The following is a 20,572-nucleotide window of genomic DNA, read 5'->3' on the forward strand; positions in this document are numbered from 1 at the left end:
ATTGTCTCTATAGTGACAGTTACTAGAATGAATACATAGTGGTAAAAGTGGATGGTGTGTGATTCATTGCATGATAGTTCAGGACTGTTTCAGGTACATCACTGCTTTGTATGTCTGCTTATGTGCACCCTATGGGTATCTCTGATCCATTGGAACAATGTTCTTTTCACAAAATCTCCCCTTCCTGAGGCAATTTCGTGCCTGCTAACTACATTACCCCCTGCTTAGTACCATCTGATATCAGACTTCATGACAATTATAAACGTGATGCATTGATAGCCGCTTAATTATCCTTGTTCAACATGGTAGTTATATTGTCAAAGAATACAAGTTAAACAAGACCTCCCTGGCCCAAATCTGCATAAATCCTCAATAATGAACTTGTGTCTTTCAGAGTTCCTCTACAAAATCCTACTAGTCTGTAAAATTTATTCTACAGATGCACTTGAACTTGCTGATCTATAATTGCTTGTTAAGTTTCTCTTTATGGAGATTATTTTAAGAAAATTGCCAGCTTTAGATATTCACAGTCACATATCAGCATATGTAGCGGAAGATTGCATAACAGCTAGTTCAGGAGATATATTTTGGAGAACTCATAGGTAGGGGAAGGGAACCATCTGCAGGTCTCTTGCAGGAAATAAGTGTGCCACCATGAATTGTTTTGGAAACTAATCATATAAACATGTTGTTTTGTAAGAAGCCATCTGGTCAGTTATAGCAATCTATGTGCAAGTGCAGATGGGTATGAGAGCTCTGGGATCCATAACCCTTAGTTACCATTCACGATCTTCACAACAATGCCTTAGTGCAGACCCCTTTCGATGATGTATTATTCCACTGTGTACAGCAAGAGATAGAATGCTCCAAAATCTGATCTCCTTTTTTGGAAAGGCAAAGTACTGGTAAAGCCCAGAAAATTTTAAGGAAGAGAAATTTTCCAAGTTATGTTCTCCATACAGCTGAGAGCAGATTTAGGGTAGGTAGTGTAGCACAAGGGCTTTTAGTAGATGGCACCATGTATTTCTTCATTGAACTTCTCGTATTCCGAATCACTTTTGGTGATTTTTTTTTAATTAGATTTTGAAATGTACAACTGAAGAGAGGAATATTTATTTAAATATATGTTCACAGAATAAATAGAAATTGATTAATGAAACTGAAAAAAAACCCACACCAAATAATTTCTAACTTACTGTATCACTTATAGTATTAGGAAATCGCATATCATGCAACTGTGGCACTTCAGGAGGTTTTGGAAGCCATGCTGTTCTAACAAAGGATGAGGTGATTTCTAAGCCTTAATCTGTGCATTGAAAAGAACTGAAAGGCTTCTGACTGACTTCAATCAATCTGCGTGGCAAAACATATCACTTGAAACCATTCTGGTTGGGCCTGGATGACATGACCTAGACAGAACTCCATCTGGAAATCCATGAGAAGTTCAAATCTCTACTTATAAAAATAATCCCATTAACTATATTAAAGATGTGCAGACCTAAAGACTCACGAACCTGATAGAGCTGATCGTATAACTCCAGGGAAAAACAATAGGTTTGGCTTAAGTTCAGAGAAGGTGTGACTTGCTATTTTCAGCTTGAATTCTATTACGGAGAAGGTTGATGAGATATTTTCCAGTAATGCAGACCATCCAAAAATTCACTTTTGTTCCAGGGTTTTCTAAACAGTGGAGGAATGGAAGAAATCACAGACCAGTAAGTGTGTATTTGATATACAAAAGCAGCATTCTTTACTGAGAACATGATTTAGTGGATTTGTTATTTAGGAACCAGAATCTGAGTAACATGACCTAACAAGTTAGCTGTATCTCCTTATAGTCAGGGCAACAGACCTGTGTTCTCTATTCAGTTCCCAAATACTCATTGTTTTATCTCTAAATTGTCTTTTTGATGCTTTCTGGAATTGAAAATGTTATTTTTTCAAGATATCCGATGCTGAAAAACAATGATCAAGTCTTGTAAGTCACTGCATGCTTTCATTTCCTGCTGATGAGAGTCACAGTAGGGCACAGCAAGCATCAGTCAAACACTGTTTGTATTCTGTAGTCTGAAGATCAGGCCTTGTGCAGAAGTAATCAATCACTCTAGATTAAGCAAAGGGCCCTTTTCATATTGGGTGGTTCTCTGTGACATTTGCAAACACTTTTTTGGCACAGGATGGCATTTGCAAACAGTTTTGGTGTAGTGCATTTATGGAATCCATTCTCAGGAATATCGCAAGCTAAGCTGTCAAACATGAGTTTGTAATGTTTGCTACAGATCTCCTGAAATGTCATCGTCTCAGTTCAATTGTGCTTGAAGAATCTGTTGGAGGGTGGTTGGCCAGGGGGAGAATAAGTATTGAAAATACACTATTCCTTAAATCAGAAAGCTTATGTGCAAATATACCCGCATATGTAAATTTTACATCATTACTAGAATGGCAGATTTAAAAAAATAATAATATAGTAATGAAACAACATGACTTAAAATTTTCCTCCTACGGTAATTGTTAAATTTCAAGTGTTGCAAGAAAACGAAGAATTCTGTAATGGGTATTTCATTGGGAATTTTACCAAAGATTAAGTTTAATTATTGTTCCAAAATAGAAATTTTGAAGATTTTGAAGAGTTAGAAAGAGAAAAGTCTTTCTAAAAGGCTTTTCAGAAGTCAAGCTGACAGGTGGGTATATAAGCTTTATTCCTTTCTCTTAACGTAGGAAACTGTAAGGAATACTTGAGAAAATGTGGTTTAGAAAAATTAGTTTATACCTCTTAAACTGCAGTCTTCCAGAACTTATTCATACTCCTTTCTGTACAATGCTGACAGTAATGGGTAAATGGATGCATCCATTCAAATAAATGAGGCAAATAATCTTCATGAGGGAGGTGTCTTTGTACTCGTGCGTGTACTTGGCTTTAATCCAGACCATAACAAGTTTGTTTATGCCTAACTGCACGGTTTTTCAAAAGGAGGTGGGTTATTTCTTTTCCTCGTTTGAACTCATATTGAAAAATATTTCAGCAGCCATCAGTCCCTTACGTGAAAACAGCATGAACTAGCTACAGGCCATCACTGAAATTCAAAACATCATACAGAAGCTTTGTTTCTTGGCTTTGTTAATCTGCCAGCTATAAACAGGGCCCACTGAATTCTGTTGTATTTCAGATGCTATTTTTATGATGTATTTTTAATAGATTTGGCACTTCTGTGGTGACAGCAGAATCCATGAAAAGTTAGTAGAATTGTAGAATAACTTCATGTAATTATAGGCACTCATCCATTAGTAACAAAAATTAATGTTATGCATGCTTGTCTTTACTTCCCTGCCATATCACTTCACCTTATTAACGAACTAGTAAAGAAAATAGTTGTTGCTTGTTTTTTAGGAACTTTCTTGAGAATGCTTCAGAGGTCTCCAGATACGTTCTCTACAGGGACAAATTAGTCCAAATGCCACTGCAAAAATGCAAAATGATCTCAGCTATTGAGGTCTGTGCAGAAATTATAGAGGTAACTTCATTGTGGAGTTCATCTGCAGCATGCAGAAATTGCACATCTATTCTCTCTATGCTTTATCCACCAACTGTTTCGGTATGGCCCTAACCCAGGGACAACATGACAGGAGTACTGGGTCTAAGTATAACATCGGACTATTCTTGTCTATGATGATGTACTCAGGAGGTGCAGATTTCCAAGTCCTAATGCAGACCTGTTTTATAGTGAAACAGGTTTCTTCAGTTTACTCTTGCTAAAATAACCCTGTTTTAGTCAGAAGTTACAGGAAGAATTTGTACTGGGATCGCTGATGTCACTGTCTCCAAGAGCAGACCAGAGTCACTTTTTATCTTATCTTCACATGTGAATTACACAATGCCCCAGATTGGTTTGATTGGGTTGATTATATCAACAGCATTATGAAGGTTTATTTTTAGATTAAGATTTTAAGTGTAATGCAATTGCACTTAAGAGTTTAGTGAAATGCCTGATATATGGGAAGGATAACCGCTAATATGTGGGTCTGCAGAGATTGCTGTTCCCTGTAGAAAATGTTAGAAATCTGTGCCTTGTAAACAGCTTGCATAAAATTGTTTAATTTTGCGACTGCAAAATGAGCCAAAAAGCCTGTTTCTTACTAATCCGTGTCTATTTTAACTCTGATATCTTGTTTCTGGGATTTTATTCTAAGCTGTAAGAACTCATAAATTAATTCTTTATAAGAGATTTAATTTATGAGACTTAATACAGTTTCTGGGCAAGTCATAAATATACTGAACAGCTCTGAATGTCTGACTCCTTTTAAAGTCTTTCAGTAGAAGACTTCTACAAAATAAGGAGATAAATCCCAAAGCACTAGCTATTGAGAACAGCTAGGTATGACCAAAGGGAAATTAAATGGGACTGGTTTGTATTGTCAGGCAGACTGAATAATTTATCTTGTTTTTACTGTTAGTGCTATAGCTGAGTCAAATGAATCTAAATCCTGGGGACTCCAATAAACCCCAGTGCCCAGCGTTTTCTAAGCACAAGGTAGCTGTATGTGTAAGAGGAAAAAATGCTTCAATATATAACCGTAGAGCTGTTGTTACTGCAGTCAAGTTGATGTATATCACCTGTGTTAGGGCTAAATGTGTCAGCGTAGGCCTTTGCTTTTCAGGCCCATACAGTAATCTTGCAAGGAGGAACCATAGGCATGTGCTGTGTATGGTATCTTTTAAGACTTTTCTCTCCTCCTGCTGCTTGCAAAGCTGGAGTATCCCAACAAAGATAAACTTCTCCATCATCTCACTGCCTTCTGGTACTGTATCCATTCATGCGTAATATTGATTTTTACATACAATGCTTCATTGATCTATTTCTAAACCAGGGAAGGTGATACCTCAGGAGCTTTTTCAGTTGCTGTTTAGCTCAACATCTATTCAAAGCCATAAAACGTCCTCTGTCAAGGTTCGCTAGTCTTCCCAATGCCAAAATCTTAAAGTGGCTGAAAGCCACAAAGCTTAGAGAGACAAGGAGAGCAATAGCTTCCTGGGGAGTTCATAGGCAAAAGTGAAAGTGACTTTCTAGTGATCCCATAACTTCCTTATGGATCAAATCTAGATGGGCAGCAGCCATTTCTGCTGCTGCTTTATGTAGCTAAGAACAAGCTTCTTCATGTAGCTGAGAAATGGAACACTGAGCAGCCCCCAGGCTGTTCCTGCCCAGTGGCTGTGCAGATGCACTCCAGCACTGGAGTTGCACTTAAACAGCTGCCAGCAACATGAGTCACAGCTGATGACCGTTGTCCTAAATTGCAGTTCATTTATTTCTATTTTAAACACCTTGGCAAAGTTGCACCTGCATTAGAGAGGGACCAAGATGATTTACTTTGTAAAGGTTCTGAATCTGATGATACCTGGAGAACTGCACTGGAACTTCAGGAGCTCATGGTCAGCAAGGTACTGTGTGTTTAACTCCTACTGGAGATGGCAGCAGATTTTGCTTCCTGTTAACCTCATCTGGAGTCATGGGTTTAAAAAATAAAATAAAATTGGGGGAGTGGGGGCTATGTTTATCATTGCCATTTTCTTTCTTTCTTACAGAGAAAATAATTGAAATCTGACTAAACAGAAAATCTGATTTGGTTGCTGATTACTGTGGTCTTCTGTATGCTGGCCTGCCTGCTGTCTGTTTAGTTTTTCTCTAATCCAACAAGAACGTTGCATCCCAAGTTGGCTCCCAGCGTTATTTACCAGGCAGCATCATACCTTCTTTGATTAGCTTCCTTTTCTGTGTTGGATGAAATATAAACGTTAGTCCTTGTCTTCATTACCAAGAACGAAGTCAGCATTTCCCTTGTTATTCTGTTGACAGTACTCAATTCTGTACTTTATTTACATATTTTCCTATCTTGATTACTTTTGTTTATTTGGAGAGTACATGTTTAATTTCAGTATGCCAAGTCTCGAATCCCTCTCTGTGATTGTTTCCAGCTGCAGGTGCTCTATTTCTATGTTCTATCCAACTCAATTTGAAATATTTTAGCTTAGGGAAACTAAAAATAATAGCCTAAAATTAAGAACAATCAAAAAGCTCCAAAAGATTGAGGTGAAGACATTCTATATTTTCAAGTTTTTAGGTCATGAATCACTATTAGTATCAAGCTTCTGGTTGGGCTGCAGGAACTTGCCCTTAGTATTCAAGAAAAAAAAAAAAAGGCAAAAAAAAAAAAAAAAGCAACTGCTATAAAGCACTGTTCTTCACTTTTTGTTATTGCTAGCATGTCTTCCAGAAACTTTACGATGTTTCAGGGACACGTCTAGATGTGCCATGAGAATGGTCATGTCAGCTCTCTTCTGCCTCATTGCCTATATTAATGTCATGGTGTAATCTTCATGAGAAATGAAAAATACTTGAGAAAAACTGCTGATACCTCTTAACTTGATGGAGCAATTAAAACTCAAGCACTTTCTTGGGAGATCAAAACACAATGTATTGATCACAACTTTTCTTTATAATTCCATTTGCTGTTACGGTAATTTTAAAAGAAGGGTTTTGTTTTTAAAAATAAAATAAACATGACAATTTGTGCAGGTGCCTTTTTATGATGGGCAGTTTACTTGCAAAACTCTAAGCAAAGACAGCTAAGTTACGTTATTCCCATGGAGTAACTAAACTATCCTGAAAAGTGTAAGTGTTTCTGCTTGTGGGCAAATATTCTTGCCTGGCTGAATTTGGAGTCAAGAAGAGTCAAGGAACATGGAAGGCACAAAGCTTCTCTACAGGGAAATGTAGGTGGCAGGATTCCAGGATGGGAAACCAGTAACTGCTGCAGTGCTGCCAGCCCTCAGGTCTCACAGCATTGTCCCCCAAGAGGCTAGGTTACGTGGTGTTGCAGGTTAAAAGTCAGACATGGTGAAGTGCATCAGAAATAGGAACCAGGTTTTCACTGAAACTACTCTAAGTATATTAGTGAGCTCAGTAGCAATGATAAGCATTGACAGGTAGGAAGAAACTTTCCAAGTTTTCAGATTCTTCCTCTTTATGCTATTGGCACAATTAGGCAAATTAGAAGAGCTGGTGAATCTCTTTTTTTCACCACTTGGCATGAAAGATGGAAGTTTTTTTTTTTTTTTTCTTTTTCTATTCTGGGTGAATAAGAGGTGTGTAGGTTAGAGTGGTAAATATGTAATGCCTTTTACTGGCTTCGTATATGCTGGTGTCTGAGAACACACTTCCCGTAAGCTTTCTGTTGTTACTTCCAATGCCAAACATATCGATCATGGGCTGTTTAGAAGCTAATTTGGTAATTAAAGTTGTCTCCATGTCACTTTTCAATGCAAACAACTTGTGAATATGGAGGAGGAAGTGTCTGGCTAGTCTCCCTGTAAAGCACTGCTGTCTCAGCACACTGAAATTGCTACTCATCAAACGAATTTTACTCCGTTGATTTTCACGTACATGAGGCATTGTGAATCCTGATGCAAGTCTTCTGTTTTTAGTTACCTCAGTGTTTTTTAATAAAAATGTATCCTAGATCTTTCTCTGCTTTCCTTAAAGATAATTACAGTACTAACAGGAAAAAGCAAATCCAGATATTCACCAAACACAGTTCTTCTGAAAGCAAATCCTACCTTTTATATGAACAACCTTGGAACATGTTCTGCTTCTGAACTGTTTGTTTGTTCAATTACCCTTCACTGAGAAGTGGTAGATTGTAATGCTTACTCAAATTTGGCTAACCCCTATAGAGTCGAATGCTGTTTCCTAGGTGAAAATTGATGGAATAGCCAAACTTGCTGTCTTTAACTAATCATTGCAATACACAAAATAATTATATCAATATAAAAAAATAGTACATTATAGTGAAGTTCCTCTTATATGCATGTTCAGTGATTTGTGGCTTTCTAGTTAGTTGTGAAGGGATCATTTGCTTCAGAACTGTATTTACTCATCATTTTAGCTGGAGTACCACCGAAAATGGAAAATAACCACTCCCTAAAGTAATAGACTTTAGGTACTCGAATGTTAACTGGTGAAAGGTCATTATTGTAGGGTTCTGAGCATTTCCTGAATGAAAGAGTGTGCATGCCATCCAAAATCAGACATGGGTATTCCTCATTTTGTCGATTGTGACTAATGCATTCTAAACATTCATTGGACAGTTAGCATCTTGGTATGCCAACTTCAAAGTAGTCAGTGGAAGAAAAAAGGTCTGGTCATCAGAATTCTGTAAAGTGTCATGGTTTACAGAAAAAAAACAAGTATCAATGCAGATGATGTTTATGAAGAAAATCTTCGTGCTGATACGGAAACTCGTGTAGCATGAGAACGTTCAATTTAGGATCATTTGGATCATAACAAATTAAGCATGATTATGAGTTGGAAATTATTTCACAGCAAGAAGAAATTGAATATACTATGAATGCTGTATTTTGTTGTAGAAGTGTGTATTTTGAAGTAGAAGGAGCTGCATGTTAATAAAGCAGTTGGATAGAATATTAGAATAAATGTTTTTCATTTCTTGGTCAATTCAGTTCTAGTCTTGAAGGGAATTGTTTTAATAATTTTACTAATTGCTTTAACGTGACAACTTTGCTCTAATAGAGTGTCTTCAGGAATTTCAATGCCAAATTGCACTATAGAGGGATTATCTTACCCATGTTGTTCTATTTCTTCTGTAAACAGTTGACTATTTAAACTTCCCAGCCTAGTCATTTGTATTAATAGATGAAGATCACTGCTTCTCATTAATAGTTGTATTTCCTTTCTGCAGAATTGGAAATGATGATAGGAATGTGGCTCCAATTATTTTTACACTTCAGCAACTGGAAACAAATATATTAGCCAGAGTAACAGGAGTTACTAAAGTATACAAAATGATTTGATGAAGTCAGAGTCTTAGTTAATAGTACCACTAAACAATTGTTAGAGATGATTGTAGCTGGCAGAAGAAGGTGCTGAAGTGTGTATTGGCAGATCAGAATTACTTACTGCTTTTTTAATAAGGACCTCATCATATAGTATAAGCCTTGTTTAATATTACCTTTTTGAGGAGGCCTGCTGTCTGAATCAAGTTAACCACATTAAGTATTGGGATTTTAACCGGCAATTCGATTATTATGATAAATGAAAATATGAATCACACAAGAAAACAAAAAAGTCATCAAATTTATCTGCCTGCTAATGTTTTTCTTCATGAGCTGTGTTTAATACAACTCAGGCAAAGCTAGGATCATGACTGTCTCCAGAGATGCATTTCCGTGTGAGATACGTGAACAACCTGATCCTGAGCTTTGCTACGCTCCCAGGATGTGCTTATTGCTTCTATATTCTATTTCAATTTCAGAGTGTTATGAAAGTATTTCCAATTTCAGGCATGTGACTTTATTTTTACTTCTCTCTCTAATTTTATCCTGAAGAGTAGAAAATGAGATGTAAAATAAATTTCTTTATGTAAATGTTCATGATGTCATTTAAAAGAATGCTGCAGTTCCAGGTGCATTTAAAGAAAAGCACACAAAGCATGCTTTACATTTTGATACATGGACAGCCAGTGAATGAAGGGTATGAAGAAACTAGAAGCTGATTAAAAAGACCAGTTATTTTAAGCTGTTTTCTAGAGATGTACCTCAGGCAGAACTTGACACCTAGACAAAATCAATGCATCTGAATTGGTATCCAAACAAACGCTGAGCAGATCAATCATGAATGCTTAAAAGCTAAACAGTGACCTGGTGGGAAGGAGGAATTGATTCTCAGCAGGATGCTTTTTTCTTCAGACTGGGACAAGGTGAGAATGCAGAGAACTCGAGCCTCTAGTGCTTGAGCATTCCACTGCTGAACAGGTTCATGCCTGGCAAGTGTCCAGATGCCTGCCAGACTCAGCCTGGAAAATTAAACCCTGTTAGGGCCTCAGTGGCTAGGAAGGCAATAGAATAAAAAGGAGAATATTATGTTAAAACTGAAGTGGTGTAGCTCAGATATCAGATGTAGACTTGAAGAGTAAGTGCTTATCACAGGGACTGGGGGTAGCTGTTCTGGAACAGTTATTCTAAAATAACTACACCCTGGTTTAGATTTACATATTTTAAATTTGTATTTTAATTTGAATAAAACTGTCAGCTATGGGTGAACCCTAAATCATGCCCCAAAATACTGACTGAAAGACTGCTTTCACTGAATGAGACAAATGAGAAAGTGGATTTGAAGACATTGCATGCAGGTATGCTTATTCCTTCCTCAGTCCAAAATGCAAATTGGTAAAAAATAAATTGAGAACAAGTATTCCGATTTCATCGTCACGTGCATTTGCCAGAATTGGTAGGATCACCTTAAGGTGCTCATACTTCTGCCCAAGAGTTCATAGAATATCTGACCTGCCGAACTGTCCAGCAGTTTGAAAAAGTGTCTCATTTAATGCCAGAGACTCTATAAGTATCATTTGACCTCAAGGCCAGAACTAGAATTGTTAAATCAGGTAACGACAGATGGAAGAGGTGGAAGAATAATCTTCCCCTCCTACTTTATTACCATTGGTTTTGAGGGGGGTTGTTCATTCTTTTCCCAAGTTTAGTTGTTATGCTTTCTGGGTGTTCTTAGAAAGTTTGTGTTTTAATTGCAGAGCAAAAAGCTAGAGCTGAAATAAGGAAGTTAGATGGCAAATTCTTGCATCAGTTTTTGAAGTAGGGAGGAAGGAAAGGGGCTTAAGAAACATACTTACTAATGTATGACTTTTCTCTCTCTCCCCTTTTTTTTTTTTTTTTAATACTCTAAACCTTTTGTCATCATACAACCTCCATTTCCATGCAAATGGATCAGGCCAACAACAGCTGAAATTCAGTTTCAGCTCCTGTTTGTCTTTTTGTGCTGGATGCATGAAGATCTAATTCCTTGGTTATAAACTGCTTTCTGTAAATCTGTGTAACATAGCGATTTGTCTTAGAGTTTGGATTGTAATGATAAAAATTAGCTTAGACATTTAAGACAAATTAGCTCTAATTTGGTTATTAGATAAATCTAGTTTAGGAGTAGTATCATTTAAATTAGCAGAATTACTTGTGATTTTTATTTATTTATTTACATAAATCAGTGTTCATGCAGCCATCCTAAAATGATCTTATTACCTCAGCCATTCTTATGAAGACAGATGGATATTAGTTCATATCTCTTCCTTTTAGGAGAATTCATTTTGCATCTTTTGCACTTCTTTCTTTTAATGGTATTTTTCTTCCACAAGGGAAAAGTGACTTCAGCGTTGGGCTGACCCTAATGTCATTTTGTGGATGTGCCAGCAGGAGGAGCTTAAGTATTAAAATGTACTTTCAAAAAAGCAATCACCAAATTATAGTAATTGCACACAACACAGTGCTTTCTTTTGCAATGTAAACTACCATATATCCACAAAGTAGCTGTCTGTCAGCCTGACAGAACTAAAGCACTATCAGCAGTGTCCATCCTGCTGGCAAATTAACCTAATTTATTTTAAGAAAAGTCCAACAAGAAAAAAGAAATATTTTAATTTCATTGTATATTTGATATTTAGAAGCTTTTATATTTACATGTTCTGAAAGATACATATTTAATACGGAATCACAGCCCTCTGAAACCACTACCCCATGCTGTTTTATAAACACTAGAGAATAAATAGAAAACATGAGAGAATAAATAGTATAAAAATAATGAGTAATGATATTCACGTTACTGAAAGCAATCCATGATAATGAGCATAGCTGAAATTGGATTCACATGATCGAAATTTTCTACAGCATCTGAGATAGCAATGTTGAGTTTCAAAATAACATATCATAGGACTGGGTTTGGAAGTCCAGTTATCTTTGGCAACCAAGAATTAATAACATATGGTAAATTAATTGCAGAGCTTGGATTTTATTGACAAGAAAAATATAGAATTCAAGACCTAGATTATTATTCTTGTTATTAAAGAAGATGAGGATGTATCCCACAGGTGTTTTATGCAGTTTTTTCATGTAAAGGAATTCCTAGTTACCTAGGAAGACTCAATATTATGTGTGTGGTGAATCTTAATTCAGAAACATCTAACTTATTATTTTAACTGTTACTTTAGACTGTTCTGTGAGGAAAGCTAGACAAGTAAAATACGCTGTCATTAAAACTACTCATTGTTTTCTGTTAATGGTTAATGTCTGAATTGGACACATTTTTCTCTGTACTGCTTTACTATTATTTAGTAAATAGCAACAAATGTGGGCATTTTAGTTTCAAAGCTAATGGCTACCAGTGATAAAGTTACCCTGTCTTTCAGAAGTACTCTGCTTCCTGCAAGTGAATTTTACACTCAGTCCCAGGACTTGTTAAAGGCCTTTGCTTTGCTAAGATCTCTAAGGTGTTTGAAGTGCTTGAGTGGAGCCTGCATGTGCCTACAGCTTTTTTAGGGCTGTCTGAGCTGGGAGGAAGGTCACTGCAGGAAAAAGGGAACTACACAGGGTAAATTCAGTGATTTAAAATATATACACATATATGTATATATATGTGTGTGTGTATATATACATATATATCATATATGTGTATTTATTTAATACGGCAAGAACTGCAGAAGAGTGATTCTTCCACTATTGACTTGTTATTAACTCACTTTGAAGATAGGTATTACAGTTTTTTTTAATTATAAAAGTACATTTGACTTTGTATGCAGTGTAATTTTATTGCCTAGCTGAGTTGCAAAATGCAAAATTTAGTTTTATTTATTGATCTGTATGTAAGAAGCATAATTAAAAACCATGTGGAGTCCTCTAAGAGAATGGCAAAAGTACAATGCTATCCCTTTATACTGTAGTTTTCCGAGGAGTCTATAGCCTCTGAATATCACCTAGGTAAGCTGGAATTTTCTGTTACTGCTTGTTGTTGAACTTAATGTATTTCTTCTCAGAGTCTTTTCAAAAAGGCTCATTCATCTAAGACTGTAGTCTATTGTGGGTCAGAAGAGACTGAAGAATTCCCAACAGGGATGTATTGCTAATACGCTTCATCACGTAATGATACATCCATCCATAATTAGAGGATTGTTAAGTAGAGCATCATGCAAGCTCTTGTCTATTTTGCTTGTACTTTTATCACTTCAAAATGCTTATACCACCATTTCTGAACTGCAACCCATAGAGATATGCTTTTATCCTGTAATTTGCAGTCTTCCATAAAGTATTGAAAGTTCTACTAGTTCTCATTTCTGAAAGAGCCCATTTGTAATTCACACTTGAGATACCAGTAGAAAGAATGCAATTCTGTGTAGTTGAAGATGTGTGCTGTACTTTGCAGTCATGTGCCAGGCTCTCATAACATCTGCTTTTTTCATGTTGAGAATAACGACATAATAATTTGCATATAACATAAACTAGTTACTTCTGTCTTTGTTTCTTTTCTTCCTAGTGACATTCCACCTTCTGGAGAACCAGTAAGCAAAATCAGCCGCTCGAGAGTGACTACCCGCTTCCCTAAACTGTCTCGCAGCCATCAAAGAGAACCCCGAAGCCTGGAACCACAGAGCGGTGATCTTTGACCCTTTTTTGTAATTGTGAATGCTGGAACCATGTACTTTAAGTTGTTCTGTGATTCCTTCCTAGCTTATATTTATAATTTAAGCTCCTGAAGAGACTACAGCTGCATCAACTTAAATCCTGAAAAGAGACATTCATAACTAAGGGTCATATCCTGATTAAATACTTTGGAAGGCAGTAATCACTTTCTCAAAAAGAATACGAGAGCTCTTCACTGGGGCTCAGCAAACAGATAGGCATTTTATTTGTTTTCTGAAGCTGCATTGCACATATTCTCCTTGTTCTTCTGAAGTTATGTTCTTCTGAATTCCTTCTTTGTATTGTGTTGTCTCACTTTCTACATGTACATTTTTCTGGTCCAGACATGGGTATCATGTCACTACAATTTATTTTCATTAAAGAACAGTTATGTTTATTACTACTTAATATGTCAGAAAGATGTGCTTAAAAGAACCTCACTAATTTATTACCTTTTGTAAATAGAAATACTTTTTTTTAATTATTATTGTAAACCTCTGATATACACAAAGGTTTTTAAAAAGAAACTTGACAAAGTAGGTGACAAGGGAAAAACAGTACAGGTGTAAAAATAGCTTTTCTATGTTTCTAGTTAGGTGTTCTCAATAGCTTTCATTTGTGGGAAGTAATTCTTTAAAATCAGAGAATGTAATCATTTTTAGTGAAATTTCAGTCTTGCTATAAGGCTGGGTGCAATATTATTAATTTCTACAAACCACCACAAGTATATACAAAATCAGCATGATACAAAAGTGTTTTCAAGTCTTGGGTTATATTTTGTTATTAATTTGTCACTGATGCTGCAGAACAGTCCTTCATCATTAACTGGGCAGTTTGGAATTCTTACTCTTTTTTTTAAAATCCTTCACATAGTGATAATTAAGAATTGCCTGTAATGAAAGTGCCTGTTACCCATCACCTGTTACTCGCTGAACAGTAACCTGTGATGGTACTGCTGCAAGAGTGACTGAAAAAAAAATGGCAAGAATTATTACAAGTGATGGAAGTCCTGACATGGATTAACTGGAATCCAGTTCAGCATCCATTAGCTGTACTGCCATAGGCAGTTAATTATGTGTTAGCTATCTTCCTTTCTTCATTATGTTTAAGCAATGCACATCGAAATTTTCTATCAATTGTATTCTGGTTTTCAGTTGTGTAAGAACATCTTTCTTCTCAGTTTTTCTTTTGGATAGCGTTAACTTAAGTTGGTGTATCTTGTCATTTTATTATCTGTTAATTTTATTAAATTCTTCCATCAGTAGATCATGAAATCTAATGTTACCCTCCAAGAGAAAAAAAAAGCCACCCCAACAACAACTGATGATTAATAACAGACTCTTTACATCAGTGCTCTATCAAAGTTCTGGCAAACTGGAACTTCTGCTTTTCAGACCTGTGACCATTGTGTATTCTTTAGTCAAGCATGGTCCAGTCGTTTTGTGACACTTCTCGAGTAGGGATTCATTACGTACAGCGAGTAGTGTCTGTGGGCTGGTACAAAATTCAGAATCCAAAAGGGCAGCTTGGGAGCTAGCCAATTTCTTTTTTTTTATTAAAAGATGAATAATTATTGGTGTCTTGTGTGAACTAAAACGAGGCATTTATTGAAGAAGGAAGGAAAGTGACTATCTTGTCAGTTAACACCTCTCCAAACTCTTCAGTCTGGTACACTGCTGACATGTTAAAGTTTGCCTTCGTTGGAAGGAAAAGTAGCTGTAATGATGGTCCCAATTTGAAACAATTTTAAATTAACTTTTCAGAAAATAGAGCCTTGTTTAGTAGAAATATGACACACCTCTATTAACACCGAATTGCAAGTAAATCTGAAAGAAATCGTAGTATGGTATGTTTTGTGATTTATCTGTCATGTGAGGCTTTTCAGGAAATAATTCACAAATTAAAGGATTCCTTATTCAGAAAGTTGCAAATGGTAAGAATTCTCATTTAGCATAGCCTAAATTAAATTTTCTTTTTTAGTTGCTTAGAAGAAATTTTTCTTGTCTCTACATTTGGCTCGCAAAATTATTTCATTCCTCATTATCTTGTTTCTTGTATTTTTTTAATGTATGTATGTAGATCACACGAAAATAGTAAACTTGCTTACTGTGTACAAATTGTTCTTTATTAACTTTACCTGAATTGTGTATCAGCTCCTAAGATTACAGTCTGCAGTGTTTGCTTTGTGATACAAGATAGGGTAGTGGGTGCATTACTAATCCATTTAAATACTCATCTGTGGTTTCTCTAAAATCTCAGAAGCTAATTAAATTAAGCCTTTCTTTACAAGTCAACTTTCCCTATTCACCTGGTTACTTCTGAAGTAAGGTGCTTGTATGACTGCAAGGAGATAGGTGTTGATATGAATGCCCACATTTTTATCACCTCAGGACATTCTAAAATGCCCTGTCTTTCTGAGAATTGTAATTTTCTGTCACAAGTTCCATTTTTTCATTTATTTATCAAAATCAGGGAAGTCTGACGAAGGATGACCAGCTGTTATTAAGAATCCTAGCATAGATATATTGCTTTTATGAAATACCTGTAACTGTAGGAATGATTCTACCAATTTGAGTGATCATACCACTTCCTCCTGTGTCACCTAATGTCATGCATGTAATTACCATTTTCGTACGTCTCATTTCTTTTTCTACTAGCTGAGAGCTCTTAAATCCTTATATCCGCTCTATGGCTTATGCACAGCGAGCTGATGGGTGCAGCCAGTTCTTGCTTTGAACATCTCCGTAATCACAGAATAGAGGACTCAGGCCAATCTGATCCCTGTTACTCCTGCAAGCCTTGGACTACAGCATGGTATGAGGCAGTGTGGAGAAACTTGCAGTATCATTTCCATTTCAATTCTGTTTTATCTTTAGACATACTTGGGTTCTAGGGCTGGTCATCTGGATCCTTTAATGACTATTCAAAATAAATTGTGAAAACAAATGGCATTACTTTTTAATTTTAATGCTCTTCTCTTATCACATGCAAAATGAACAATTTCCTAAGAAATACAGGGCAGGCAAGACTTGCATCTTTTGCAGATGTGATTGTCTGTCAGTATTATTATTAATTAAATAAATTTTAACTGTGTTTTTTTGAGAACCTCATTTATTTAGAGATTTTGTCATTTGTTATAGAGAATGCATTGTATTGGCTTTGCTTTTGCATTAAATCAAGTTTCTCAGTAATTATAATAAATTTCCAAGGTTTATATGAGGCAGGATATTGGCATATTTATAAAGGCTTAAATTGATATGTCCATTAAATCACATTTTAGGAGGATTAGTAGTTTCAAAGACAGTCTTTTTTTATGGTATGTATTGTTGACGTGATAGTTGTAATCAAATTCTATATACTATCTTACAGAACCTACCACAAGTCATAAACCTTCGTGACTGGATTAATGCAAGTATTTAGAGAAAGGACATAATGGTATTAAAGATAATTGGTTCAAAATTGTGACCCATTGCTAAGGTACATTTTTTTGTATTACAAAATGTTTTGTTGTATAGAGTGGTATCTGCATGGTAGCTGTCAAACTAATTAATAAGAACCTACTAATAAATGGGGTTGACTGACTCGAAGCAGCAAGCTAATAATAAATGAGACTCCGTAAGACCCACGTGAACTACTGATACTGTCTGTCAGGACATATTAATGATTTAAAAAATTATATTTTGTTAACAGAATCAGTTATTAGTGCTTTCAGACATGGTTGTTGTTCTCTTTGCTTCAAAACAGGCAGGAGTCATAGTTCTGCTACAAATTTCTTGCCATTTCAAAGGTTCATCCTACCCCCCTCCACACTTGTGGAGAATTACAAGAATATCTTGTAATTCTGAGGACAAATAATCTATACCTGTGGATAGAAATAGAGTTACCTGCTTATAATTCCCAAGAGAAACCTGTGGAACAGCTGTTTAAAAGAAAGAGGAAGACTTTTTTTTTCTTACAAACACATTTTTCTCCTTGTAAACAATAATACTTCTGTATTGGAGCTTATGTCACTTCTAGAAAAGTGGTTAAACAACTCAAGAAAGTAAAGAATTTTTCTCCTTCAATTTCTGTAGGTTAGGATATTTCAGTCAACACCTTGTATCACTATATGGAATATTAATTTGATGAATATGTAGCCATTTCAGTAGTTTCTTAGCATTACGTATTGAAAGAATCACTTTGATGTATGAAATTATATATATGAAATATAGAAATATCAGTTAACCTGCTTTATGTTTCACATACTGAATGGAAGATGAAAACTTCCTCTACACAGTGGTCTGATATTGTACATTTCATTTATTTCCTACTCTGCACTAACTGTACTTTTATTTATTCTGTTCAATTATAGATAACATAGATGATCAGAGCATACTTCTAATTAATGATAGCTTACTTTTTGGTTAATAATAGCATAGAAAACACCACTGAAATGTTTAGAGAGGAATGAATTCTCATATTTACAAATTGCTGCAAATATCAGGACTTTAAAAATACCGTTTTTTTTTTTTCCATCTAAACAAATGTATTGCAATTCCATGTAGGAGGAATCAGTTTGCTTAACAAGGCTTCAGAACTGCTGTCTGTGTCATGACAGAAGTTAGACTGTGGTAGTTGGTTTCTTGAGAAAAGTGTTAACTCTTTAGGACACTAAAAATTACAGAAATGCAAATTTGGTTGAATATCTAATTCTGAAAAGCTGCATTTTCTTTCTTCCTGAACACTGAGATAAACAATTAAGTTTCCTGTATGTGGGACCAAACCTGCTGGCAAGTAAAGAAGCTGGATTTCCCTTTTGATTTGGGGAATTTTTTCTTTTGTTCCTTTTAAACTGTAAGAAAGATTGTATTAATTCTAAAACATATATATGTACAGTATTCACCTAAGTATTAATAAATGGTTTGTAATATTATTTTAACTTGTTATGCTAATGTTTACATTATAGGATTTTTAAGCAAATGTGTATATATAATTTTCTAAATACTTTCTTGTATTTTTTTTTAAATATCCTGTGGTAATTTTGTTGTAATCTGGTTGAAATATGCTACTTTACAAGGGCAAAAATAAAAATTAACATCTTTTCACATTTGAAGTAGAGTATGTTTACGCCTTATTTGGTCTTTTCAGCTGTCTCGTAAATGATTCTGTGATTTGTTCATTTTTTCAGTGAGTTTCTAGAATGATGTACATAGGTGTCAGACTTTTAATTTGTTAAATAGTCTTATGTCGTCTTACAAGAAATCGTATTTATTGACAGAAATCTGGAATGTTTCAGTTTATAATCACATATATAGAATACTCGGTAAAACAGAAAGGAAAACAATGTCAAGTTTTTTTTCTTGAATGTTTTCTTTTTTATTGAGATATGATGTATTTGGCTATTCAGACTGACACTTTCGTATCTAGTTCATGACTGGATGGTTCCGTATCACGTGAAAATGAGCTGCTGGATTTCGTTGCTTCACTGAAGAGGAAAGTTTTAAATTGAAGCCCTGGTATACATTTAATCAATTTCCAGCTAACAAACAAAGCTGTAATTTAAAAAAATGTAGTGTTAGTTGATTCTAGTACTCACAGAACAGTTTGCTGATTAATTCAATTAAAAATTTTCAAGACACAACTGTTATACAGAGATCTAATTAGCTGAACTGCTCATCTTTAAAAAAAAAAAAAAAGTTGTACAGACACTTACCATAAAACTCATAATGATGTTTAGGCTTCCACATCTTTTAAAACTGTGGTAGTCGAGGTATCTTTATAGGAGCTAGATAACAGAACTTTATTTGAAATTGTCTTTGCAATCCATCGGATTTTCTTGTTTCTAAGCAAATGTGGATGAGACTTCTAGAATACTTCCAGTACTAATAATAGCTACTAATAGTTACAGAGTATAAGCTTTTCGTATCTCAATTATTTGAGATCTTAGGCAAAATTATACTTACGAAGAAGTTGTAACAAATAGCTTCAAGCCATATTTTTTTTTCAGTTTCTGTCTGCTTGCGGTGTACCAGACCACAGACAGCTCCAGGTTATTGACAGGTGCTTGTCTTTGGGCTATGAGAAGTTAAAGCCCTCACTGTGCCGGATGTACAGAATTTCAGCCCTGTAGAACAAGGCTCAGTTCTAAGAGAGTGTTTCTTGGCCATTTGAGCTTTATTTTCTGGTCTAACAACATGTCAGAGGTTTTTTTGCTGCTGTGGGAAGAGTAAAGTCTGATCATCAGGAGAAGAAAGGCAACTAGTGTCATGTTGTAGATTCAGAAACCTGGGCCAGAGAAGCCTGGAAATAAGAGAGTTTATGTAAAAACCCTTATGGGCCTGTGGCAAAACCAGCGGCTGGCCAAATTCAACTGTTATTGTCCTGTTGGAGAGATACTGCTGCTTAATTACCGCTTTCAAAATTTCAGAAAAAGCAAGATAATTTAAAGGTTCTGCTAATTTTTCTACAAATCCAGGTGAAGATTAGGTTGCATTTGGGGACTTGTACTGCCTTGGTATTTCTATATGGGCCTACAGAGTTTAAGGATTTTCTCTTTTCAGGAAAAGACCTGCACAGGATTTCCTGCTTTTCTTCCCCCCAGAAATTTTAAGGAAATGAGGAGAAAGCTTTGCAGACAAGATCTACCAGAAGAAAAGAGCAAAGATTCTTTTAAGATAATGTTTAAAATAAGATTCTTGCTACTGCTCTTCAGTCTTTCCAAATGACTTTCTAACTAATAAATACTGTAAGTAAACTTCCTCTATTTCAAAAATTAACAGATAACTGATATTTTGTTACATTGTAAGTCGTGCTTGATTTTATGTTCTAAAATAATTGTGCAAATGATGGCATGTATGTGTATGTCATGCTCATTTTCTGAATTTTTCATGCAATTTTTTTGATCTGGATAGTAGTAAGTATTTGTTATGTGTGGTTCCTAAGTAGGATGATGATAACTTTCTTTTTACTTCCAATAGAATACTTCTGCTATTTTCAACATTTTTTAAAAATTTCCCAGTATTTTAATTTTCATTAACTTAGGCCATTAATTAATTGCACCAT

At 35.4% G+C, this 20,572-nt stretch overlaps 1 protein-coding gene across 4 annotated transcripts in view; it reads left to right on the top strand.

Moving 5' to 3' along the window:
* Window positions 1–20,250, top strand: part of SNX29 (sorting nexin 29) — a 140,854-nt gene extending 120,604 nt beyond the window's left edge. Inside the window, exons 21-23 of one of the 4 annotated variants that reach the window (XR_014572872.1) lie at window positions 13,386–13,504; window positions 16,901–17,008; window positions 20,071–20,250. Coding sequence is in view for 2 of the 4 variants with exons in the window: in XM_083800740.1 (XP_083656866.1) it covers window positions 13,386–13,504; window positions 16,901–16,929 (148 nt within the window). In the remaining 2 variants the exon portion in view is untranslated. Of the gene's footprint in view, window positions 1–13,385; window positions 18,621–20,070 lie in introns of those variants that run through there. The other 3 variants (XR_014572873.1, XM_083800740.1, XM_083800741.1) reach the window with 3 other exon arrangements.
* The last annotated feature ends 322 nt before the right edge of the window (window positions 20,251–20,572 follow it).

Source organism: Anser anser (assembly GCF_964211835.1).
Source record: "Anser anser genome assembly, chromosome: 15".
Classification (NCBI taxonomy): domain Eukaryota; kingdom Metazoa; phylum Chordata; class Aves; order Anseriformes; family Anatidae; genus Anser; species Anser anser.